This window comes from Poecile atricapillus, chromosome 1, assembly GCF_030490865.1.
Source record: "Poecile atricapillus isolate bPoeAtr1 chromosome 1, bPoeAtr1.hap1, whole genome shotgun sequence".
In the NCBI taxonomy this organism is placed as follows: domain Eukaryota; kingdom Metazoa; phylum Chordata; class Aves; order Passeriformes; family Paridae; genus Poecile; species Poecile atricapillus.
Genome location: NC_081249.1, coordinates 13,385,625 through 13,411,750, shown reverse-complemented (window position 1 = coordinate 13,411,750; position 26,126 = coordinate 13,385,625). Strand labels below are relative to the sequence as shown.

Genomic DNA, 26,126 nt, shown 5'->3' with positions numbered 1-26,126 from the left:
TAAAAGTTTTCTGATTGCACATATCATTACATATGGAATTTGAGCCATTATCTGTGACTTTGTGTCTTTAGGGACATACAGGAATAGTTCTTTACTTTAAGCAGATTGGTTTGCTTAAAGAAAAGCTCGGAAGGTTATAAGGTATGTCTGGTCCTTTGGATCAAAGCCTTTTTTGTGCAGGCAGGATCTGTGAGGTATCTCTGACTACCTTGCCAAGAGTAGCCTATAATGAGGGGCTGGAGCAGCTTCATCTCTTGGCTACTTTCCACCATCCTGTTCCTGTGTGGAACATGCTGTAGAATAGCACATTTTACATGTTAATGTTAACAGGGTATATGCCTCATATTACAGAAAACCCAGCCTTGCATTCTTTGGTCATCAAATGCCCATCCTTATCCGAGGCCTGTGGGATATCAGGTAATTTAGGCATTTTCTGATGGCCCCCATTTCTTCTTCCTTTAGTTTAATTAATGTCACAAGATGTGAGTCTTGCGTGGGTATAAGTGCTTTTGTTCCAGTACCATCCCAGTAGCTTCTGTTTGGAACTGAACATGGTGTCCACCTCAGACACTCAAAAAACATGAAGAATAACAGAGCAGTTGGTTTTTGGAAATTAAAGAAGTGCCTTGTTGGACTTCCTGTCAGCTGAGGTGGACTTTAGTTTCTGTTCTGGCTAATCAGGGTAACAGTAGCAGAGGAGAGAATGGGAGCTAAACTGATTCTTCAAGGAGGTTGGATATCCTCAGATGTGCTGTCAACTGGCAGTAGGTCTTCAATTACTGTTTTCTAAAATGGTGCAGTACTTTTATCAGCAGAACAGAAAACTGTCCCCGACTGTTTGTGGTTTTATCGCTGCTCGTCTGGGGAGCAGAGTTTGGGCTCCTTCTGAGGAAACCATTTTCTGTATTAGTGTTACAGTGTTATAGATGTCATCCATGTACTGGCACAGCCATGTGTGAGGCCACACAGTGAAGTGAATTGGGAAATGGAAGAATAGCCCACATTCAGCTCAGTGGTCCCTAAAATGTTACAGTGTGTGCCCAACAAAGGCAGCAGTGCCCCTGCAATGGAGAGGGTGAGTGGTTAGAGGAGTAGGGGCAGAGGCTAAACTAAAGTTGATGTTTTTCAGAGTGGCCCAACTTCTCTTTGCTCCTAGTGTATGAATTGGAGGGCAGATGGATTTTCGTGAGTGTTACCTTTTGTCAACATTGGACAAAATTCTTTGAAGTTATTTTTTTCCCTTGGCATTGTTCTAATGAAGCATTTCAGAAGTGTTTCAGTTTCTCTGTTGCCTTCTGTTGGTTAGCAGACCTAGTGAAGCCTCACTGCAGCATTGCCACATTACTGTCACTGTCAGTGGTATGGGCATTTGCCAGATGGTAGGTTACTTTTACCTTTTTGATAACGCAAATATCTTTTTTGAGCTGTTAGAGTGATCAGGTGGAAGTTTTTGCGCAGTTCTGCCAAACAGTGTGATAACAGGAGCCCTACGATAAGGTGTCCATGCTTGGTGAAGGGTGCAAGCGGGCACAAGTGTTGGACATTTCCCAAGATGTCACTATCCAGTAAGCACATAGAGGTTGAAGCTGTGTTTCTAAAATTGAAGGGTTTGTAAAACATGCTGTTCACATGTGCTCTCAAAGCACACTTAGAGCAGCCTCTACACCCCCGAGTTTCTTTGCTGATTTTTCTCTTTGTGGCCCTCTGCAGGGAGGGTGTGCAGGGGAGTGTCCTGGAGCTGGGAGCCACTGAGGCTGTCAGATGCCAGCATGTGTGAGATAACACAGAGGAACTTGGTAAACAAGGAACCTTCCTTTCTGCAGCATTGCAGTTAAAATAGGGGTTCGGTGAGCAGTTGGAGCTGAGTAAATATTGGAGTATATCTGATTACAAAGGTGACATTTTGTTACTTTTACATAATGTGACATGCTGCTTTAATTAGTTTTGAACTTTGGAAGTAGACATACTTTCTAGTGGAGGAACCTTTCAGAGTGTGAACTTTTACCTCTCTTTCTGGTGATACTCAGCTGCCAGCTAGCACTGATTCAAAAAAGAGCAGCCATTCTGAAAAAACCCAAACTATTGCATTTGTTGTGTTTGAAAGGGTATTTACTCATCACTTTCATGTTTTTCATCTTTCAGGTAATACTATCCATAAGAGACACTAGAAAGATTCCCTTTGTCTTTATATTGACTTTCTTATGCTTGTTTTCTTGCACTGTAATGATAGATCAAAACACAATAGTATGTACAGGTTATTAGGAAGTTAATTAATAAATGTCACAACACAAGTTACTTATTGTATTTGCAGAATTTTTTGGGCTTTATTTATTTAACACTTGTGGTAATGGCTTAAGTATTCTTCTGTTAATACAGAAACCACTGAAGCTCACTTAACTAAAGTAGCTTCTTATTAATAATTTCTCATTTGTCAAACTGACTGCATTATTTATTCTTTGTGGTTTTGAAAATACACAGAATTGTGGACAAAAAATTGGTAAACAAAATTTTTTAGAACTGTTCTGGTGTGTTCCCAGTTAATCCCATAAACAGTTTAAAAATTCCTTGATATGGTCCCCCACAGTTTGAGTCCAGTAAAAGCTTTGTGGCCTTCAGGCGTGTAGCAGGTACAGGGACTGTAAGGAATGAGTGTTAAAATTAAGATGTGTTCTGGTTTCTGCTCTGCTACTTTGAAATGTGCCTGTATTCTTGTGTTTGCTTCTTTAAAAGCATCTGCTTGATGGAAACATGTGAGTGAACTCAGTTATTGTGGAAGATGGAACAGGAGGTTTGTCATATCAGTGCAATAATGAGGCAAATAATGAGGCATTCCTTTATTATATATTTAGTTATATGCTGACTAAGCTTCAGCTATGATTTTGCTGGTCTGCATGAGATAAACCTAAGCCCTTTGCCCTTTGGCATGCTCTGTGCATTTAAGCACTTCGGTAGTGGGCTATCAGTGAACAATTTGCCTTCTTGGTATCAGGTATATACTGTGGATAGTGGGGATATTTAAAAACAAATAGCAGAGCAAACAACAGTTAGGAGAGACTGCTGTCAGTTCTGTTTCAGGTGTGACTGTAAGCCATGCTTCCAGCTCTGCTCTTTGCTAGGGTCTTGTTGCTCAGAAACAGAGAAGCAGCACAAGTACAGCCAGGCAGCAGTCTCTAACATCACCTCTCAGAGGTAACAGATCACACAGAGTCAAGACTCAATAAGCATAAAAAGTCTGTAAACGTTTTAAGCCTTAAGTGTTCTAAGCTGCCAAGTCAGCAAGACTTGTAAATACAAGAACAGTCATATGTACTGTGATAGTATTTAGAATGGGGAAATAGGCAGTTAAAACTTCTCATTTTCTGTGCAGCAGAGTAGTGTTGAAAGACTGCTGAACTGTTTGCTAACAGGCAAAAACTGGTAGCTAGACTTAGGATCAGGAAAAACTAGTAAAAAGAAATCCTACATTCCTTTGCAGCTGGCAGGGTAGAGTGGGAGAAATTATTTTAAAAGTGTATCACTTGTTAAAAATGGTATTAAAAAATATTACTACCTTGCCTAAGTACTAAGTGGTGCTGGAAAGGAAGAAAACATCTGATTTAAATGTGGTGACCAGTGGCTGGTCTTTTTTATTTTTCGTGGTCTTTGTTCTTTCCCTTGCTCATTTGCAAGGGGATTGGACTAGATGACCTTTCAATGATTTCTGTGGTTCTTTCATTAGCTCGTGTATATTCTACTTTTGATAAAAATAATTAATACATTTCTTTTTAGTATTCATTCTAAATCTACAAAGAATGTTCTGTTGATGTTTTTTGGAAAAGGATCTGTGGAGTTGCAGATACAGACATAGCTGAACAAGTCTTCCAGCTCTATTTTCTTTGGAAAGCAGCATTTCACCGTTTGTACTTTCTAAAACAACATTACATAAACATTGTGGCGTTAACATTAATTTAATATTGGAGAATGTGGCACAGTTGAATAGTACTGATTTTCCATGTTTCTGCTTTAGAAAGCTATTAATAATTGATATTTCAAGTATTTATGGGTTTGCTTGTGGGGGAAGAAAAGGATGAGCACATTGAAATCATAGGTGTTGAGCTGCCTTGGCAGGAGAAACAGAAATCCTCCAAGCTGTTTCAAAGGAAGTGCTTGTTAAAAGCAATGGGAGTGTTATCCTCCAAGTTGCCGAGCTCTGGAGGAGAGCTCCGTTGCATTCGCTCTGCCATCCAGTGGTGTCAGAGGAAACTGAACGGGAGTCACACAACTACCTGTCCTGAGATTCTAACCTAGCCTAGGAGACCCCGGGTGAAGGAAATGCATTCAAAGTTCACTGCATGGGTTGAAGTGTTGGGAAAAAAACACGAATTTTTCTAAGGAAATGATAAAAGGTGGTCAAGTTGTTTTTCCTGAGTTTTCTTTCCAGTCTCCCACCTGTTAGAAGTTGCAGGGGATGACAGTTATGGTAGTGCATATGATTGCAGTGAATGAGAATCTTTTGCTATCCATCAATGTTGAAGAGAGATAGATATTTGGGGAGGGAGTAACTTACTTTGGGGCTCTAAACGCTTCACAGGTTTTGTGAGGGAGAGGTTGATCAAATATGTCTCTTTAAATAGGCTTGTTTTGGTGCTGTATTTCTGGATTTTCCCTCTGATATTTTGTTCTTGACTGGGAGGCATAGTAAACAGATAATATGGTTATGCTGTTGAATTTAATTTTATTTCTAACAATCTGTTTCTAATTTTGTTTCCTTCAGCTTTTTAGATGTTTTAATTAAAGTCAGGAACAGACACAATGACGTGGTTCCAACCATGGCACAAGGGGTGATTGAATACAAGGAAAAATATGGCTTTGATCCATTTGTTAGCAGTAACATCCAGTATTTTCTAGATAGGTTCTACACCAACCGCATCTCTTTCCGTATGCTTATTAACCAACACAGTAAGTAATTGCTTTTCTCTTCCTTGAAAGTTCATTAGTTATTGCTTGTAAACCTGAAGATTAAGCTTTGTTTTGTATTTTTTCCCTTACTCATGACTATTCTGTGCTAATTATGGCAAAAGATAATACTGGCAACTGGTTAATTTGGTACTTTGCAATGATCAGAAATGAATCAAAAACACCAGTGTGCTTTTTAGAATTCTCAGTCTTTGTTAGTGTGGCTCTCACGTTTTAGTCTTGTTGGCTGAGATGGCTTGTGAAGTGATATATGAAATATTTTTAGGTAGTAGTAGAGTTTCTGTATCTTCCTGCTCACAAAACTTTTTGTACAAAACATAATTTGTAGTGCTCATATTTATTTGGTAATGAAATGCAAAGATGCTGTAAATTTTGAATAGGTTAGGTACTATACATATTGTTTTTTCCAGCAAATTATCTAAACTTTCTTGCCTTCTGAAGAGGTTGAATATTTCTAACTGAAGTTTTAAATTATATCTCTTGGCTTTCCTCACTTCCTATTCCCTATTTATGGATAAATGCTGGAATTAGTCATCCTTTGTCATTAAGTTCTATTTCATTTGTTGTTACTAATAAACTCACTTTTTTATATTCATGTTACAGAGTGAAGGGAGTTACTTGCACAGCTCCTATTAACCAATATGTGCAACCATGCAGAAAGTGATCTGTGTAAAGTTAAGGACAGTCTTCTGATCTGTTTTAGTGTGTCTTGTGCCTTTTAGCTCTAGAGCTTCATTCTCTGCTCAGTGTTCTGCTTTTCTGAGCTCGTAGAAATTGTTGTATGCTACAGATAATGCGGCTGCTGGAGTATGAGGTGTTTCAGTACAACTTGTGTGTCTTTCCAGTAACCTCTCATGTGACTAAAAAATGCCTTGCTGTGTGTGTACAGATAACCTGAATGTGGCAAAGCACACAAAATGAGATTAATGTATGGCTTTTTCTTTACTTGCACCTGGGCAGAGAAAATGAGAGACATAAAGCCAAGTTAAAAGGCTTTCATAGAAGAGTTCTAGCAATAGAGTGCAAACATTGTCCTAATAGAATTCTTGGGCTGAGTGCTAGCATAATTTGCACTAATTCTAAAATATTAAACTCGATTCATTGAACTGAACTAGCTTTTCCTATGGATCTTTGTGTTTAACTGGTCGGAGCTTAAAACTGCTTGTAGATGCTTAAAGTTTAGTTAACCTTGTATAATGTGTGTTAGCAGTGTTAGTGGTCTGTCTGTGATGGCAAATATTAGTCTTGAAGCACTGAAGAAAAAGATAATTTGAAAGCAGAATGCAGACCCAAGTTTCTGCCTAGTTTGTGTTCCTGTTCCTACATTCTGTGCAGACTGTTTCCTACAGCGTTCTTCTGCAGGACACAGTGCCCAGTGTGTGAACTTGCTGTGTCCAGGATAGGAAAAGCTTTCAGATCTAGACTTTTGCTCACCTCATGCTGCACCTGCTTCATGTTAGAGCTCACTAACTTGGTAAAATGGCAGAAAATCACTCCTGAAATAAAGTACAAAATCTTTCTACTTCTATGAGAGTCTTCTTTAAACTCTTGGTGAAGGGTCTGGTGGGTACCAGACACTTGTACAAAGAGGGAGTGGGGATCATACTGCTGAGATCCAGGGAGAAAGTTGAGTGAGTGAGAGAGACCTCTGTTTGACTGTGAAATTGCAGCTTAGGTGAGTGTAAAAGGCTTTTAATGATGCCTTACAGTTCCACAGTCCTTTTTACTTTAATGTCTTCATTGTTGTGAGTGCTTTTGTTCTGACAACGGTATGAATGAAGTGTTTTATATTTTAATTTTTTCTAATTTTTGATGATCTGCTTTGGAATGCAGGTTTTCACCTTAACCTTCCCACGTCATGAATTTTAACTAGTCTTAACTGTAAAAACTGAAAATAAAAAAAAAAAAAAAAAGGGAGGGAAGATGAACAGTTAGACAAGTATTCTTCTTAAATGAGGATTCTGGCAATCTGCTGGGGTATCTTTTTACAAGATGATGCAGTATCCAGTAAATCTCAGATACCTTCAGATTCAAACTTTCTGGCCTGCCTTAAGGGTAATAAATAATTTACTACCATTTCTTTTTTATTTTAGCACTTCTGTTTGGTGGAGATATTAATCCTGCTCATCCCAAACATATTGGAAGTATTGATCCTAATTGTGATGTGGCAGAGGTGGTTAAAGGTAAGATGAAGCTAATATTTCTTTCACTGAAATCCCTCATCTTAAAATAGTCAGAAATACTTCATTTAGAAACAATAAACTGAAGGTGATTTAAATAGATTTTTTCTTATTTTATTGAAGGAAAGTTCTGCTCACAATAAAGCCCTGGGCTTGTTGAGACTTTCTGATGTCTTCATTATTGAGAAGAGAGAAACTTTTGGTCTTTTAACAGAACTAGGAAAACAATTTGATTTTTAATAGCTTTAATCTATATTTTTAAATATCAGATGAAGTGTCTAAATGTTTCGTTAAACTTTAAATCTTTTTTTTCCTGAAATACTTAGAAACAGGTTCTCCTGTACTGCTTTTGTATCACGTGCTGATATTACAGAAAACTGAGAGTAAGTGAAATTTCCATTTTGTTCAGTTTTGTTTAGCTAGGCCTTTCAGTAAAATGTCCTCAGGTGTACAGATATCCCAGTGAAACTCCACTTTCCTCTGTCATCTGATCATACCACAGCTTGTTTTGTCTCCTGCAGAAGACATGGATGTAATGGTTGTACCTGCCTGACCTGGCACAGAAACACTGGAAGTCCTGTTTGCTCTGTGTTGTGAATGTTTACATGCTCTCAGAATGTTAGCCAGAAGTCATGAGGCAATGCTGGCTGCTTCAGGAACTTCTCTGTGGAAGGTTCACACTCTGGGTGTATTTATTTGCAAATGCAGTCTTGCTGTAGGAGAGAATTCCAGGTTCTGTCCTTCACTGCTGTTTGTGCAGCCTGCAAAGGGAGAAGGAGTGTGCTTCTTCCCTTCACTTTTTCTCAGCCTTTGGTGAAGTGAGAGGGAAACCTTTCTTATCTCAAAATCTGACCTGTGTGATAGCTCATTTTGTAATGCTTTTTACAGCTCTCTTAACAGCATTTTTCTAGCTCTTCTTGGCTCCTAGGGTGGCCTTTTTCAGCAGCTTTTTTTTCTTTTGATTGACCTTACTCCACTTTGGCCTCAGCATTTTTATATGTTGCAGCCATGTTGTTTATTTTGCTTTGAATTCTAATAGCAATATTTGAATCAATTTTGATCATCAGCTTCACAGTTACTGCCTTGGACAAGGAGTGCATAGTGTCAGAAGGTGCTACATTCAGTTTTCAAGCAAGTAGCTAAAATAGATCATACACAACACTGACCAAACAAGGGCATAGCAAAGAGTGTTCAGTGTTTCCTTTCAAAGAAACAAAATGTTCTTAAAGACAGAGGCTTGACAGTCCTGTCAGGGAGTCAAGGTGATTGAGTCCTTTACCTTGTAGAATTGGTGGTGGGGTTAATTTATGTTCTGTATGCTGTGCTAGCTCCCAAATGTGCTGGTTCACGGGCGGCATTCTGAGCAGTTTATCAGTTAAAATGTTGATTTTGGTACTGGTATGTGGCAGCTATAAGCCTTGTATGCCCTTCAAATAATGAAGAAATTATTTAAACAGATGCTTCTTGCTTCAAGCAGCTACAGCAAGTGTTGTGTCTGTGCTGCCTGGGGTGGCTGTCTGTCTCGCTGACTGTCTTAGGACTTTTGAGCAGACAGCAAATTCAGGTTTTTTTCCTGGAGCCAGGATTTTAGATTTACCAATAGATCCCTCACTGTTATTGCTACTTAATCTCCATCCACACCATGAAGCATGCTGTGAACTTCACAGTCTCTTCAACAGTCTTAGGACTCTGCCAGAGTAGGCTTTTAGAGGAAGATGAAATGTTAGACTGTACTCAGACTGTTTGACCCAGATTTGCTCTAAGAAACGAGTAGGAAATCTTTCAAATGCAGAATTACAGAATGGGTCAGGTTGTAAGGGAGTACAGCAAATCATGTGGTCCAGCCTCCCCCTGCTCAAGCAGGGCCATCCCAGAGCACATGGCACAGGATTGTGCCCAGATGGTTCTTGAACATCTTCACTGAGGGAGACTCCATGCCCTATCTGGGCAGTCTGTGCCAGTGCTCGTTCATTGCACAGGGAAAAAATTCTTCCTCATGTTCAGGTGGAATTTCCTGTGCATCAATTTCTGCCTCTGGTTCTATTGCTCAGCATCACAGAAAAGAGCCTCCAAAGGGCTCCAACCTCTTGGCACCTCCTCCTCAGATATTCTTAGGCATTGATGAGGTCTCCTCTCAGTTTTCTTTTCTCAGGGCTGAACAGGCCCAACTCCCTCAGTCTCTCCTCCAAGGAGAGGTGCTCCAGTTCCTTCATCATACTTGTTGAGCTCCACTGGACTCACTCCAGGAGCTCCATGTCTGTCTTGTCCTGAGGAGCCCAGCACTGGGCACAGCACTCCAGACACGCCTCACTGGGGCTCAGTGGAGGGGCAGGATCAGCTCCCTGACCTGCTGGCAGAGGTGTCCCTAATGCACCCCAGGATCCCCCTGGCCCTCCTGGCCCCCAGGGCACTGCTGCCTCATGGACAGCTCATTGTCCACCAGGACCCCCAGGCCCTTCTCTGCAGAGCTGCTCCAGCAGGTCGGCCCCAGCCCGTGCTGGTGCCTGGGGTTGTCCTTCCCCAGGGCAGGAGCCTGCATTTGCCTTTTCTGAATTTCAGACCATTCCTCTCCCATCTCTCCAGCCTGTCCAGGCCCCTCTGAAGGGCTGCACAGCTCTCGGGGGAATCGGCCTCTCCTCCCAGCTCTGTGCCATCAGTGAACTCGCTGAGGAGGCCTCTGCCCCTCCCGCCAAGTCACTGATGAGTAAGTTAAACAATATTGCTCAGTATTGAACCCTGGGGGGCACCACCAGTGACAAAGGGTAACTTAAGCTTTCTATCTGTGTCTCAGCAATATATAAAGCCTGATCAGGACTATGGGAAGGTATTTTCTGGGGGACTAATTTTTTGTTCAGTGGGAAGGAATGAAGAATCTTACCCAGCTTTTCCACCAAAATTAAATTGAAAATTAAGTATTGTAAACAGTATTATGTTTGGAAAACCTGAATTTATGGCTGCAATGTAATCTTTTTTTATTTGAGACTGAAAGAATGAGTATTAAACTGTTATCAGGAAATAAAAGAATAAGTAGGCTTTATGGTCACCCTAAGATTATATCCTTCTGGTTTTCAAGCCCCAAACAAAGAAAAATAGCTTCTCTCCAGCACTGTGATATTTTTTTTAGAGCTTTAGATAGAGTTTTTCCTTTCTTGACAACCAGGCTATGAGTGTACAGAGAAAAAAGGATTATATTGGATACCAGTGTCATTTCTGTAAACTAGAGCTCAAAGTGAATATTCTGTTTGTGGTCTTTTACAGGGAGAATGAGCACTCCTGGTCATTGCTAGAAGATTTTGATAAATCAGTGTTTGTTCTGTTGTTTTGTAGATGCTTATGAAACAGCTAAGATGTTATGTGAACAGTACTATACAGTGGCACCTGATCTGGAAGTTGAAGAATTCAATGGTAATTATGAAATTAATTTAATTGATGTATCTAAGAAAGTGCATTTCTGGTATCTGTGATTTCTGGTTTTGTTAATTAATTGTAAGTTATAACTTGAACTATGCAGTTACTTTTGTTCTAATATGATTACATGGGCACCTGAATTATAATTTATCATCATGATGTGTACTTTTTTATGCTGAATGCAGAGCTCTACCTGCTAAATTAACTATCAGTTTAAAGAAAATAAACCAAAACTCCTCATAACTGAGAAAGAAACATGCCTGCCTTTTAGTCTTCAAAGAGAACTGAAACTTGTTTCATTCCAAAGTATGATGATAAACCCGTGAATTCCACTGGCACTCTCAACACAGCGGTGAGCCCTTCTGTGTAAGATGGCAAAATTGGAATTTTTATTAGGTAGTCTATGCTTTAAATCCAATCATAAACTCCTCACATGAAAATCTATTTCAATTTGATTGCAGAGATCAAAATTGGATGACACAAAACTTATGAGACAGGCCTTGTCAGCATATTGACTACTTTTTGTTCATTATTTTATTGACAAAAGGAAGCTTATTTTTTTAGTTAAAAAAAATTTCCTGAGTGATCTCCCAGGTTTTGGACAGCAGCCAAACATAATACTAAGATGGTTCCAAACTTCAGCAGCAGAACTGCAAAAGTCTCAGAATTAGGTAACACTCAATGAGAGAGTGAGATACATGGAATATGTGTTGCTCAAAGTACTACTGAGTAGTGTAGAAATATTTCCCTATACAAGGTGATACTGTCAGCATTGCCATCCATCTCCCAAAACCAAAGGACCCAACCTTCCCCTTTTAAATTGAGTGGTTCTGGAGATAAAAGTACTGAGTGTTGCAGCAGAGGAATCAATCAATGCAAAATTCATCTGAAGGAATAAGTAAAAATATCCAACAGTAGAGAAAGCAAGCTGCTGGAGCTAAAAAAAGGAAAAGTGAATAAAGAATTACCTGTTTCTTTTAAATCAACTTATTATGAATATAAGGAAAGCAACTTTGCAAATTACCTTGCAAGAGCAACAATGACTCATTTTCTATCTCTGTGCCTCAAACAAGTGTCAGTCAGTTTGCCTTGGTTTCCGTGAAGCATAAGGGCATGGGAGTATGGACTGACAAAATTAACAGAATAAAATATCAAGTTGCCTTGGAGAGCATTGTTTTGGTCTTCTCCTTTTCCTAGGAGTTTTCACTACCATGACTTTTAAAATAATGACTGGGATTATTACCGGCTCTCAGTGCCAAAAGGAATGAAGTTGACTCCAGTCATGTTCTTTGTGCATATTTATATTATCCTGGAATTTATGAAGCAGACAGTTCAAGACTTCAGTCTGACTCTCTGTGACTGCATAATTTAATGCCAGTAGATATTTGAATGTTCAGGGATGACTTCAGCCCCAAAACTGTCCTGGAATATATTAAATGCAGCTGTATTATTTCCTGCCCAATCAATCAGTGAGCACTCTGGCATTCAGAGCTGTGCTAAGCCATAACCCCTCTGCTGAAACACTCAGTGGGAGTGCAGTGGACAAACAATTCAGTGATGGTTTGGAATATGGAAGCTGTGATATTATTTGCAGTAGATTTGAAATTTTTATGAATACTTACATTTTGCATGTTTTAATGAAGGGAAAATATGTAGTTGTTTTTAGAATTTTTAAACAGTGGGTTTTTCTTTAGTTTAAGAATCTTTTTGTGCAGCAAATATGCTTAAATAGTATGTGAGCATGTGAAAGTTTCCCACTTAAGTAGGAAAGTTTTCTTGGTTAACATACACTGTTGTATGTGCCAGCCACTGCTTAATGAAGTTTTGTATGTAAACAAAGTCTGCTGACTGGAAGGATTTGAAGATCATAATTATGATGTGTCCCTTCAGGTGATAGCAGTAACTACAATTTGTTTTTACTTCATGGAACTAATTTCTGGGAAAATCAGGACATGCTTACATACTTGTCTGTGCTTACATGTTCATGTTTTTCTGGTGAAGAGCAATGCTGCAAAGTGCTGTTTTGAAGAAAAATGATCTGACATTTTTTTCTCTTTTTTTAGCTAAAGCTCCAAACAAGCCTATTCAAGTAGTCTATGTACCGTCTCATTTGTTTCATATGTTATTTGAATTATTTAAGGTAGGTTGCACTTGTTAATATTTGGGAGGGTTTTGTGACCCTATTACTCTTGAAATTGGGATTCCTTTTGGTTGCAGCTCTTAAATGTTATTTCAGATTTCCTTTCTTAAGCTTATTCTTAAGTTTCAAACACTCTTCTCTTGTTTAAAAGCCAGACTTAAACCCCTCTCTTATGACCTTGTGTATTTAAAACCACCCTGGTTTCCCACTTCTCCTGTTGTGCTTTTTATAGCTTTTTGATTAACTTAGAACACTCATGACAGTCTAGTTTTGCAGTGATGGAATATTCATGATGTTGCAGTTTTTATGAGCTTGCTTCTGTATTGCATATTTGAGGACTGGTTAAGATGAGTGTCCTTATTGTGAAAACAGGCCCTGTATCTTTGAATGGTGTAGATGACATGCTTTGTTTTGGTTTTGTGTTTGTTGAATAATTGGAACAAGAGTGAAAATGGAGCATGTCAGAGCTGTTATATGGTTTAAAAGAAGAGAGGAGGTCTCTAAGTGGTTCAGCTGAACACCAGGAATCGAGGGGAAAACTTGCATTTGGCCAGAGAGAAACTTTTTCAAAGTAGTGGATTTTGAGGTTTGATTTCTGACATTTGTTAACTATCATTTAAGTCTTCTCCCATTCTGCTACTTGTAAATTAGTTCTGGGGCAGAACAGATGAGAATTTGTACGATACATGTAAGTATATTTTTGGTACAAGTCATGAAACAGGCTGAAGCCAGTAAGTTGTAGCTGTAAGAACTGGGAGAGACTGGCAGTGAAAACTCTGTTAACATGAAGTCAGATTGACAGATGGTAACTTAAAAATTATGTGACCCAGGCTGAGAAAAATCAAAACTAGTTTTCTGTGGTAAACATCACTGTTGATGTGGTACATGATGGAGGTGAAAGACGTTCTCATCCTTTGGATATATTTACTTGATTTCACACAGGAGAAAAAAAAAAGTCTTGCTTTCTTTTCTCTGAGTATATCAAATAAATAAAAGTTATGTATAACAAGTTGTAATATAAAAATTTAACCAGGAAATTCATTGACTTGATGGCACTTGAATTTATGTTAAATACAGCCTTTTCTGTCTTGTGCACAAGTGTAGAACAGGGTAGATGCTATAAAATAAATTCTAGTAAGTTCTAACTTGTCACAAAAAGCTTATATGTTGAAGTTAGAATCAAAGAGACTATATTTTCTTATATCTTCAGAATTCAATGAGAGCTACAGTGGAATTGCATGAAGGTAAGAAAGAAGCCTATCCATCGATCAAAACCTTAGTCACTTTGGGGAAAGAAGATCTATCTATTAAGGTAAATGCCTAAAAAATAATACACAGCTTGCAAACCTGCTAGGTTTAGAGTAGTATGACTTAATTTGAAAAAGCAAATTAATTATTGTATCACCTGCTTCATATTCATTAGAACAGAATATTTCATTTGGGAAGTACCTACAAGGAACATGTTGTCCAACTGCCTGACCACTTCAGGGCTGACCAGTAGTCAAAGCACATTTGTTGTGGTCAGTGTCCAAATGCATCTTGGTCACTGAAAGATTTGGGCCATTGACCATCTCTCCAGGAAACCTGTTCTGCTCTTTCACAGCCCTTCCCATACAGAAATGCTTCTTAGCGTCCACTCTAAACCTCCCCTGATGCTGCAGCTTTGAACTGTTCCCACATATCCCATCACTGGATCCAAGGAGATGAGATCAGCACCTCCCTCCACAGTTCCCCCTCCTCATGAGGCTGTACACCATGGCAAGGTCACTCCCAGCTTTATTTTCTCCAAACCAGACAGCCCCAAAGTCCCTAATTGGTTCTTTAGTATATCTAAAGTAATTTAGATAATGCTTCTTGATGTTTTGTGGGTTTTATTTAGAACATAATATTTAAAGCTCTTAAATTTTCATTCCTTAGATAAGTGATCAAGGTGGAGGTGTACCTCTAAGAAAAATAGACAGATTGTTTAACTACATGTACTCAACAGCACCCAGGCCCAGTCTGGAGCCCTCGAGGGCTGTGCCTTTGGTAAGCAATTGCATTATGTATTTAAATGTCTCTTTGCACCTCTCTGATTTTACATTATCCTTCACTGCAATCTGCTGGATTTCCATCGGTTTTCCATTGAAGAAATGGTTTATCATTAGCAGGTCTATCTAGGTAGGACAGGAGAAAATGAATTCTGTTGTCATAACTTAGTCTACAGAATAGAAAATTGCTTTGTCTTGACATTACATTATTGGAAACAAGCATAAACAAAGCTGCATAAGCACAGTATTTTCACAGGTTAATGGGCAGGATCTTTAGTGCTATATTGCTGATCAGGCGAATGATCTAATGAGCTCCTCTTTGGTGTATAAATTACTGTTAATCCAAGTTTCCTATCATAAATGGATTAAAAAGGTGGGCCACACTGCTCAGCACTTGAGAAGCACCCTCTGGCAATCCACAAGCTTATACTGAAATTTGAAGATAACTTTTCTGTAAGATATGGACTATAAAAACACAATAAAAAAACATTTGCAAAACTGCACGTGGTATGAACATATTTGGTATATTCCTGTTTAATTGGAAATATCTTATGTGATACTCCTTTCTGAGATGCATCAGGGAAATTATTTCAGTGTTGAATGTGTAGATTCTTTTAGTAAACATGATTTTAAAGAAATATTAAAATACTACTTCTAAATGGTTTGATTAAATTGCATATTGGCTTATTGTGATAAAAATTGTATAGCTACTGTTCCACTTGACTGGTTTTCAGTAAGTGGACTAATACAGGTACTGTATTTTGCCTCTTCTCATTTCTACTGCTTCTGATGCAATCCTTTATCTCTAAGCCTGTTGAGAAGATGATTCTCCAAGAAATTTCCTTTCCCTGCTTAGGAGCATTCTCATTTAGCATGTTCCTAAGTGATTGGTTTTTTTCTTCCCTACTAATACTTCTGTGCTTCAAGTGCCTTCAGATAGATAATAGAATGTGGGGCAGAGTATGGATTCACAGGATCATTAAGAATGGAAGTGACCTCCCAAGACTGAGTCCCAACCTTTGACCAAACACCACTATGTGAATTAAGCCACAGCACCAAGTGCTATGTCCAGTTGTTTCCTGAACTCTTCCAGGGATGGTGACTGACTCCAGTACTTCCCTGGTCAGCCACTTTCAATTCTTGACAATCTTTTCAGTGAAGAAATTCTTCCTGATGTTTAACCTGAACCTCCCTAGCACAGCTTGGGGCTGTTCCCTCTTGTCCACATTGCTATTTTGGATATGAAGTATGTAACAGTAAACTGAAGGTAAAATCAGTTCAGAGTGACTCAGAGGTAATAAATTTCCTCTTAGCTTATGAGCAGCAAGTCTTTATGGTGCTGCCTTGGTCCACAGTGGGTACCATTGTGGCATGGCAGTGCATTGCACAGAGTTTACCCCTTCCCACTGTGGGAGGTGTGAAACCCAGCCCTGTGTCTGCACTGACTTGGTATGGGTCTTTCACAGCTCCTACCTCTACAGCACATCTCAGTCTTATGTCTCTAACTTCTTTTTCATAGAAAATCTTCTTGAATGTGGTGAGTGAGAGGGAACAGGCCTTAATTCAAATATAAGCTTTTTTCTTTGTCACAAATGGTAGAATCTCTCTTGATGCATAATCTGCCTTTGTTCTGTCTCACTTTTGATCAGCAATTTACCGTATCAGTCTACAAGGAGTTCCTGAAACTTGTTCTCAGGATAAACTTATACCTTGATTACTGGTTGTATTCACTATTAAACTGTCTCTTCCTTTGTAGCTCTGATTGTAAAATGTGTTCATCTTACGACTGATACTATTCTTTTTTCAGTGCATCTTTAGCAATGCATTGCTGTGTTTACTTCCTCATCTTCAATACTGCTTACTTTGATTCTGTGGCATTTACCCTTGGTATTCTTCTGTATCCCTTTTCAGGTTTTATTTTCCTTTCCCAGTCTATGCCATTCTAGTCAAACCTACAAAGGATCCCCCTCTCTTGTGAGTCTGGCAGCTTTTGCCCTGTGAGTGTGACCATTGCCTGCACAAGACTGAACATTGAGAAGAGCTGTTCAGCTCTGTTATTTATGTGTGTGTGCAGAGAGAAAAAAGTCACAAACTGTGAGTCTTTGCCATATCTTGCCACTAACAGGAACAAGGACTTAGCAGTGAAGTTTGAAAGGTTATGTGTTATGGCCCAGATCCAGTTATAAAAACAATTTTTCAATGATTCATGTCTGTCTGGAAATAAAAACCCTTCAGCAGAAAAGTTCCACATAAATCCTCTTTGATGCCCATACAGAAGGAGTTTCTTTATTGTTTAGTGCCAAAGACCAAACCACTAAAGAATTACAGTGCTGCAGAAGGTTAGTGGTGTGTCATCCTTGACTTAGGTAATATTCTATGCTAAGCTGGGGTGCAGTGTAAATAGACATATTTTTCCGTTCTAACATTTTTTCCCCTTGTTATATGATCCCCTGTCTAGTTTATGAAACATTCATGGAATTGGGCAGTGGAAGAGAAGTATCCTTCTGTTGATTGGGGAAAATTTTTGCTCCTTGTCATTGCAAATGTTGTTTAAATCCTGCTGAGAAACCTTGTTACCATGGCAGCATTCAGATTCTAGCAGGTCTTAGGTTCATCTGCACAGTATGTAGAGTACACATTAAAACACATGGTCATGTTTAATGATAGTAGGTTTTCTTAGGGAATTTAATTGTTTTCTTTCTGACAGCATTTGTTTATAGTGGGAGAAATGTGGCTTAAATTAGTTTTAATTTAAATCTGTCGATGCTAGTAACACAGAAATGTAATAGTTTCCCTTTTTTTTAATGCATACCATAACGTTTAATGATAAATTTGCTCTAAGGAGCTTTCCTTTCTCAAGGCAATTGTGCCATCACAGACTATTCTGTCCTCTAGGCCAAGCACAGATCTATTTAGTAAACACCTCTTGTTAACTGTGTTTTGCAAAATAGACCCCTTGTAAGGCCAGGATTTAACAAGGTATTCATCTGGGGTCTCTTGTCTCTCTATTTCTTGTAAGTTATCTGGTTTGGAAAGCACCCTAAAGGCAGTGCACAGAGAGGCTGACAGGAAATGTTTGAAAGTGGGCTGTATGATGTGGGCTAGCACAGAGCATAAAGAAACAGGAGACAAACAGAAGTGGGATTTTAAGGAGGGGTAGCTCTTGAGTGAGGAAAGTATGAAGTGTTTATGGTATTGTTCGATATTGCCCATTACATGAGCTGGTCCTTGGGATATGGACTTTCCATAAGTTGCATTTTGGTCACTCTGCTTTATAATTTCTGTAATGTATTTATTGTCTAGTCTCCAGAAAAGGAAGTCAGCTTTTGGCATTTTTTAGTTCTTTTTAAGACAGTGAAATCAATCTTTTAGAGGTTAAGAAAGAAATCTCTGGATTCAAGGCCAGGTGTTTGAAAGTGATGCATAAGTCTCTAGTGGGAGATGAAATTTTTCTTTGTGAAATTTAAAAAATGATGTTGGGAAAAGTGCAGCTAAGCAACCGTTTTAACTGTTAATGGACTCTAATAACTATGACGAGCAGTGTGTGAAAAGGGCATATTTGGCATTTCTGTTTCTCATTTTGCTCAGAAGAACTGAGTGAGCAACTGTAAATCAGTTTAATACTAAATTTAGAATTCTGTAAAAACAAGGCTAAAAGGATCAAAAATACTGTAGATGACAGCAAGAGAAATTGTGATGGACACTCTAGTACAAGTTCTTTAATGTTCACTTCTCCCTCAAGGGATTTCCAATAAAGTGATACCACATATAAGCTGTACATAATGCTTGCAAATCCTTCTTTATAGCATTCTCTTTTTTGTATAATTTTAGGCCTTTGTTTATAAAATTTAGGACATGTTTATCACTTTTCTGTCAGGCTGCTTTTGTAGAAATATTGTGGAATGAATTTATTAGTTTTGTGAAAGCTTCAAGTGTCTAATTTTTCTCTTAGTTCACCCATACTACCTTGCCAAGTATATGTTTGGGGTTTTTTTCCAAATGCGTATGTGTTTGGAATAGTTCCTTTATTACACTGAATAGTGAAAAATTCCGGTGGGATTTGGGTGCATAACCAACCACTGTGGTTCTCAGCACATAGCCTGTCATCTGAAAGAGTAATTGAGTGTTGCAAAAATCTTATTCCCTGGATCCAGTGAGAGAGACTTGGAGGGTTTTCTTACAACTTATCTGACAAGAGAGGTTGGAAGAGGTGCCAAGTAATTGATCTTCTTGCAGGCATGGTTATGAATATTAGTTTTGTCAATTTAAAATCTAAACTTCATACCCATCAACTCCATTATGCTTTGGTAATGGTGTGGGCTGTAATGTCTCAGTCCTCAGGAGATCATTCAGTGCTGGGGAATCCTGATCTTTTGTTAAAGAGAGAGGATAATTTACCTTGTATTAGTCTGTGTTCCTTGCAGGACTCTGCTGATCTCTCTGGCACTGTGGCATCAGCAGTCACTTAATAGTGTGACCTAGGTGAAGCAGACAAAAGTTGTTTCTGGCTTTCTTGTAGTCTCCTAAGTGTGGAGACATTTGAGATAATAATTGCAGGCTTGGGGGAGAAAAAATATGCTGTCAAAACTCTGATTTTTACCAAAGAAAGAATGCAATACTACAGCAGTGGTCATCATAGTTGTGTAGAGCATTGGTTTGCTTTGCTGGTTGCAGGCAGCATGTATGGTATGCTGCACCTACCTGCTTCTGAGAAAATGCAAATGGACAAAGGAGTTCTAGCAAAGGACTCAGCCCTTTTTTTGTACTAAAAACTAATGCACAGGAAAAAAGGAGTTTGCTCAAAATGGTGAATATGGACTTAGAACTGAGAAATAAAGGGAAGCTTCAAAAATAATTTGACGCAAATCTAATATTTAGGTATCCTCTCTCTTGTAAATTAATGGAGATCTGTTGCATTTTTTAAACTTTCCATCATGTTTTTCCTTTTGTTCTCTCGTTTTTGCAGGCCGGGTTTGGCTATGGATTGCCAATTTCTCGTCTGTATGCAAGGTACTTTCAAGGTGACCTTAAACTCTACTCAATGGAAGGCGTGGGTTCAGATGCTGTTATTTATTTGAAGGTATGAATTTCATCCTATTATAAACTGGTAAGGCAGTGCATGTTGTTTGTATGTAGCAGGTTCTTTTCACTCTGTAGCTTTTTGTCAAATTTCTTGTTGCTACCTTTGACTCTTATACATAAATCAGTTATATAAAATCCTAACCCCCAAGGTTATTTAAATAAATAAATAAATAAATAAATTTGGCACTAATACTAGTTTGTTTGCTTTGATTTTTTTTTCAGTCCCTGTGTTGAATTGTTGCATTTTGTTACTCTAAGTGGTGAATCTTCCAAGAGCTGTGATAAGAGATAATTTTGGTTAATGCTTTTTGATTTTAAGTTATGGTCACAGTAGAGATGAGAAGACTATTGGCCAACTCTTGACTAGTAAATGTGTTCTATTCTATGCAGCTCTCGATGCAAAAGACTGTATTGATCCTGTTGCCATTTTCTGGGAGAGCCCAGGCTACCCAGGGGCTATAGGCTGACACTGCTTGAATTCCATCAGGGACTTTAAAAGAACAGAGTGTACAGCTTGTGCAGGTTGTTGGCTTTGCACTGTCACTGTGCCATGCTGTATATAGCAAGTGAGTTGTGAACTCTGCTTCTGATGGGTTTGATCCTCTGCATGTGTGCATGTGGAGGAAAACAGTCTGGCCTTTCTCAGAGGAAAAAGGTGACCCAGGGCACTGAACTGGCTCAGCCCCCACAGGTCAGTGTGCTGGCAGAGCCCAAGAGCATTGAGGAGGGGAAATGTTGGCTTAGCTGTCTGCTCTATGTCAGTGACAAATCTCACTAAAATGTTTGTGACCAAAAATCTTTTTCTTGCTATCTGTGTAGGCACCACTCCCTGGAAAGAAGGGAAATATTTTTCAATGTTAGTACTTTCTTTTCACTCTGACTGGGACTTTTGAGTATAACTAGAGCTACTAGTGACAGCTCAAGTATGTTCAAAGTAGCGCTGTGGCGTGTTACACTGGATAACTGTGACACTTTCTGGGTAGAGAAGCTGTAACTGTAGAACTCCCCAGAGTATCACCTTGCTCTTCTATCTCCAGTGATACCTAACTATTGCTTTTGTTTTTCCATAGGCCCTTTCAAGTGAATCATTTGAAAGACTTCCTGTTTTTAATAAGTCAGCATGGCGGCACTACAAGACCACACCTGAAGCAGATGACTGGAGCAATCCTAGCAGTGAACCAAGGGATGCTTCTAAATATAAAGCTAATCGATAATTTGCCACCTTTTGTCTCTGCTGGAGATGACCTCTGCATTCAGTATAAAGTCTCTGCTTTGTTCCAAAATCCTTCAAACCACAGTAGCTAATTACTTCCAAACAAAGACCTAATCAGGGCATTGAAAAATACTAAGAACAAAGTGATGATTGGGACTTAAAGGAAGGCACTGAGCACGTTTGGTATGTGAATGCTGTGTACTTCACCAGAATATGCTTGGTTGCTTCAGTCGTGCATTGACAAAAGGGATCGCACTGCGATTGCACTTAGGAACACAATGTTGTAACAAAAAGATACTATTTGAAGTGGCCAATTCTTATTCCAATGTAAGGATTGGTAAGATGTGCAGAATCCCTTAAAGTGGTGAATAGTATCTTGCCCAGCAATATGGTGTAAGAGAAAAATTCTAACGTAGTTAAATGTGTGCTTTGAAAATCCACTGTTTGCGGCATTTTGTATTGCACAGTGTCACCCCTAAGAGAAAACCCCTTTCAGCTCTTCAGATCTTATCTCTAGTGAGTTTATAAATGCATAGTTCTAAAAAGGGTTGTGCAGCTTTAAACTGATGCTTTCTCCAAATTTCCAAACCCGTTTGTCATGTGCATCCAAAAGTTGTGTTGTTATAAGACGGTAGGACTTCCACTTCTTGGTATGCACCTTAATGATTTTCTTGACTCAGAAATGCATTTCTATACGTTTTTCCGTGTTTTGAGGAAAGCTCCTAAGTGGTTAGATCATCTCTCCATACAAGAAATTCTGTGAAAACAGGGGCAGGGGGTAATTCAATTTCCTATTTGCCTATCATTTATGGGGAATTGGGGTGGGCAGAGAAATGCTGAGAGGCCAGACAGCCAGTCATACAAATGAATTTGCCTTAAGAGTGTTGGTTGCTTGAAACCTGATTAGTTTAAAACGTGTAAATAGTTTGCAAAGTTATTTATACATTCAAAGTCTGACTACAGTCTGGTAATCTGAATTTGTAGTGTATATAAAGATGTTGTACACCAGCTTTTGGAATGTGTCATTGGTCTAAGTACATGAAACTGGAAATACAGGAGAAATGGGAGGGACAAAATGTGGCCGGTACCTGGTTAAAGTTAAAAAATATCAAAGACAAAAAAAATCCAAGTATTTTCCCCTTAATTTATCATAAGGGTCATTGCTGACTATTAGAAAACTGTTTTTCACAAAGTCTTTGCCAAATGCTGTTTCTGATACTATGGCCTTTCAGAAAAACCTGTGAAATTTAGACATTCTGGTGATACATTAGCTGTGGCAATAAAGTAGATGAGTTGTAAGCAGCTCTGATGTACCCTCAATTTCTCTTAGGTGTTTTGATATTTTTTGGAAAGATAGAGATTTTAGCATGGAAAAATGAAATTTGTTTACTAAAATTGTGGGGGAACTGTCCCTTTTGTCCTCCCAGTATTTATTTTTATAAAGTACTGATTTATTAGGGAAATGCTGAGAAATTCCTACGTATTTTAAAAAAAGAAAAAGAATCTTAGTTTGACTTAACAATAGTACTTTGCACTTCATAGCACATTTCATTGGAGCATTATAAAGTGCTTTGAGCAATAAACTCCATAGAGCCCCATTTCTGAGGAGTCGGAAGTTCTTGCGTTGCTGTTGCAGTGAGTTCCTGAACGCCGTGGTGTGAGCAGTGGATGAGCTCACAGGGCTCAAGGTCCCTTGTGTGTTCCCACACACAGGGACTGGGACCAAGCCTGTGGGAGCACCGGGTCCTTGTCTCCATGGGCTGCTGCCCTTCCCTGTAGATCAGATGGCAGCAGGGCAGCTGCTGAAGGCTCTCCCTGCTGGCCAGCTGGGCAGTGCTCCCCTCAGAGCCCCCTCTGCCAGCAGGCAGGAAGAGGAGGAGGCTGATGGGGCCCTCCTGTTCCCAAACCAGACTCGTTTGGCCCTGGCCACAGGATCTTGGCAGGGCATGGTGAGGGTGTGACACGTGTGGCCTCCAGAGCAGCAACTTCCCAGCACTGCAGGCACTGCTGCAGAGAAGGCAGGTTGCTATTCAAGCTGTGCTGCTGTGGTGAAACCAGGGGAATGGTTTGACTGAAACACTGGTTGCAAGTCACATCTACTAAAAAGTAGTCATCTATCTTTTGCCCCCACCTGTAATTTCGTATTGGTTTTAAAATTATTTCAAGTAATTGCAGAGGAGAGTTTGCTTAAAGATAGAAATTTGTGATGAAACTAATATACCCTCAGTTGCATGTGGTCAGTCTTTTATAGAACATTACCCAAAACATTCCAAGGAATAAGATAGTCTGCATAAGAAACTAGAGTTCCAGCTTTTGTTAGAAATGGTATTTTGAAGTAGTAAATCCTAACCTCATTTGGCTGTCTCCTTATACACGATGAGGAGAGGGAACAGAAAGCAAAGGAAGGATGCTGACATATTGGATTTGTTGTCATGAAGTGAATGCAGGCCATGGGAGGTAAACCATGGAAACTGTGAACAAAAGCTGAAGATACCATGGAGGATTGTTATGGTGTATTAGTGATGTGACTTCCTGAGTCACAGGAAAAACTGGCTGACTTTCAGGACTGGAGTGCTTCAGTGCTTGAAGATTGAACTTCCCTGAAATGACTCCCATTTCCAAGAACCCTGAGCTTATTACAAACACCTCAAAGCAGCAGGGTGGAGCACAAGGAATTAATTTTCTTTCCATTCCGCAAGGTCTTTATGGGAGCATTACAATGAATACCAGAGAGAAGCAACTTTTCTTCTCTCCAACCTTGTCCAGGCAGCCTGTGCTTTAGTGGCAATGCAAGGTGTGCCATCAGTTGTTCCCCCTCTCATTGTCCTTATGCCGTGTGTCTACATAGGGGTATTAGTCTGAACACTGTTTTAGGAAGCAGAAGCAGCAACAGAAGACCTTCAGTTAGGAGAGGGTTTTTCAATGGCTGTGCCTGAAAAATGAGCATGGGTAGGTTTTTAATATGGCTGGTTTAACTACAGATACTGATTTTTTTCGGTTACTTCTACCTGTGATTGGAATCTCTTATAACTATGTTTTAACATCTTGGGGCTGTTAATTCCAAACTTTCTGATGATACAAAAGTATATTTTCTTTTTATGAATTTCAGAGTTACGGTCTGCTGATGTTATTGCAACCTGCTTGTCTTACAGGACACACAAATACAAAAAAAATGTTTTCAGTGAAAATGTTACTTACCTGTTGTGTTTAGTGATTAACAAACTGAACAAGAGATGTTTGCTCCTTGATTCTTCCTGAGAATTTACAAACAACTTCTGTATGTCATAGTGTAACAAATAGTTTACTTTTTGTTCATTGTGTATTTTTCTGGTGTATGTGTCTTGAATGTAATTTTATTAATCCCCTGCCTAGTTTAATATCAATAGATATATCAAATCATATATATATTTGTGCTCCCTGCTTTTCTAGGCTTTGTTTTGAGGCAACAAGGGGTCTTTCAGAGTCCGCACTTGGTGAGAAATCTTCAGAAGATACCAAAATGCTTCTTTTGCAACTCAGGTTCAATCTTTGCCTGTGTAATTGACTGTGATGACCTGGGAGAGCACAGAGAAAGTCTGTCCTGCTGCAGTCTGTGCTACCTCTTGGGCAGTGTTTAAAGCAGCTCAATTGGCACATGCTTAAAGAACATGGGTATTAATTGTAGTGTTCTTGGAAAACTCAGGCTACTTTTTGGCTATGAAAGGCTACATTTACTGCTGCAACTGGGTAGTATTCTTTTCTTTGTCCTCAGTAGCATTTGCTTTGAAGCAGCTGTTCACTTTCTCCAATAAATGAGCAAAAGTGATCTTTAGTGCAATCTCCTGTTCACCTCCACCCAGACATAGTATTTAAGGTGATATCTTGACCTCATTGACATGGAAGAGGTTTCCTCCCTCCTCACCTTATTAATATAGCTATCTCTAGATCCTTATGTGTGAGGTGCTGCAAAAGTGGTCAAGATTCACGAAAATAATTCTGTAGAAAACAGCCTAAATGTTTCATGTTAGTATTTATCTTGAGGATAACCATTCCCCATTGTACAGTGTTCCCTTTCCTTGCTTGTTTCCAGGTTGTGGTTTCTGGTAGCTCTTCCTTGCTTCTCCCTGGCATACACACCTGTCTATGGATGAACATACGTAAATGTGTTTTTGCTGAAGTTAAGAGAATATGATGGCACATGACCAGAACAATGTGTTACTGACTTCATTTGTTCATAAATGAGGAACGTAGGTATAAATTGTCTTGTGACTTCAGGGCTGAGTCTTGCAAATACTTGCACAAGTCAACGGTGTATGAGAGGAATGCCACTTAAATGAATCTGTTCTCAGGATCAGGACTCAGGCTGTTGATATTAATTTGAAACAATGAAGATTTGTGTAATTGGAGTGGCTTTCTAATTAAAAGTAAATAAGAAAACTTAAAATTTGTGTGCTTTAATTGCAGTATTATGTTGCCTTAAAAGTCCTCAGAAATCAGCATAGAGAACTTGTTTGCCACTTTAATCTGTAGGGGTTTTCATGTAGTACTAGCATTGATGAGTGTATGGTAATTCTGACATTGTCCTTCTGGTGTTAATTGCTTTATTGAATTTTTCCTTTGAAGTGGAGGAACACAAAGAGGTGTTGGACACAGTCCTTTGAAATCCATGCCCTCTGCAGATCACATCAGCTGGGGCAGTTTCCAGGCAGTGCCCTCGATGCTCCTGTCACTGCAGCAGGGATTGTCCTCAGGGACCTGCAGGCTGGCTCACCTCACATGGAAGGTGTGCTGACCCTGCACTGGGGTGTGCCAAGTTTGTCACGAAGTCCCTTTGTTCCCAAGGTCAGGTACAGGACAGCTTTTCCTGGTGAGCTGCTCTGTGCTTCACTTGGTGTCCACGAGAGAAGTGGTCTCGTGGTGCCTTTCCTCTGAGGTGGCATCATTTGAATCTCCTAAACCTGTAATGGAGGAGTGAGAACGTAATTCTTCATGAGATTACTTGGCGATACTTTAAATTTATTTTTGAATCTTCTGTAACTTGTCTTGTTTCTAGTCCATTGCCTGTGTATTTGACTTGTGTATACTCTTATTTTCCTTTTTTCTTTCCATGGTTAACAAATAAAATGATGCAAAAACTA

General features: G+C 39.2%; 1 protein-coding gene across 1 annotated transcript in view; it reads left to right on the top strand.

Moving 5' to 3' along the window:
* Window positions 1–26,126, top strand: part of PDK3 (pyruvate dehydrogenase kinase 3) — a 54,581-nt gene extending 28,455 nt beyond the window's left edge. The window contains exons 4-11 of the mRNA XM_058829985.1: window positions 4,754–4,938; window positions 7,050–7,139; window positions 10,464–10,541; window positions 12,608–12,684; window positions 13,895–13,996; window positions 14,602–14,712; window positions 19,681–19,794; window positions 20,867–26,126. Coding sequence (XP_058685968.1) covers window positions 4,754–4,938; window positions 7,050–7,139; window positions 10,464–10,541; window positions 12,608–12,684; window positions 13,895–13,996; window positions 14,602–14,712; window positions 19,681–19,794; window positions 20,867–21,010 — 901 coding nt within the window. The 3' untranslated portion in view covers window positions 21,011–26,126. The remainder of the gene's footprint in view (window positions 1–4,753; window positions 4,939–7,049; window positions 7,140–10,463; window positions 10,542–12,607; window positions 12,685–13,894; window positions 13,997–14,601; window positions 14,713–19,680; window positions 19,795–20,866) is intronic.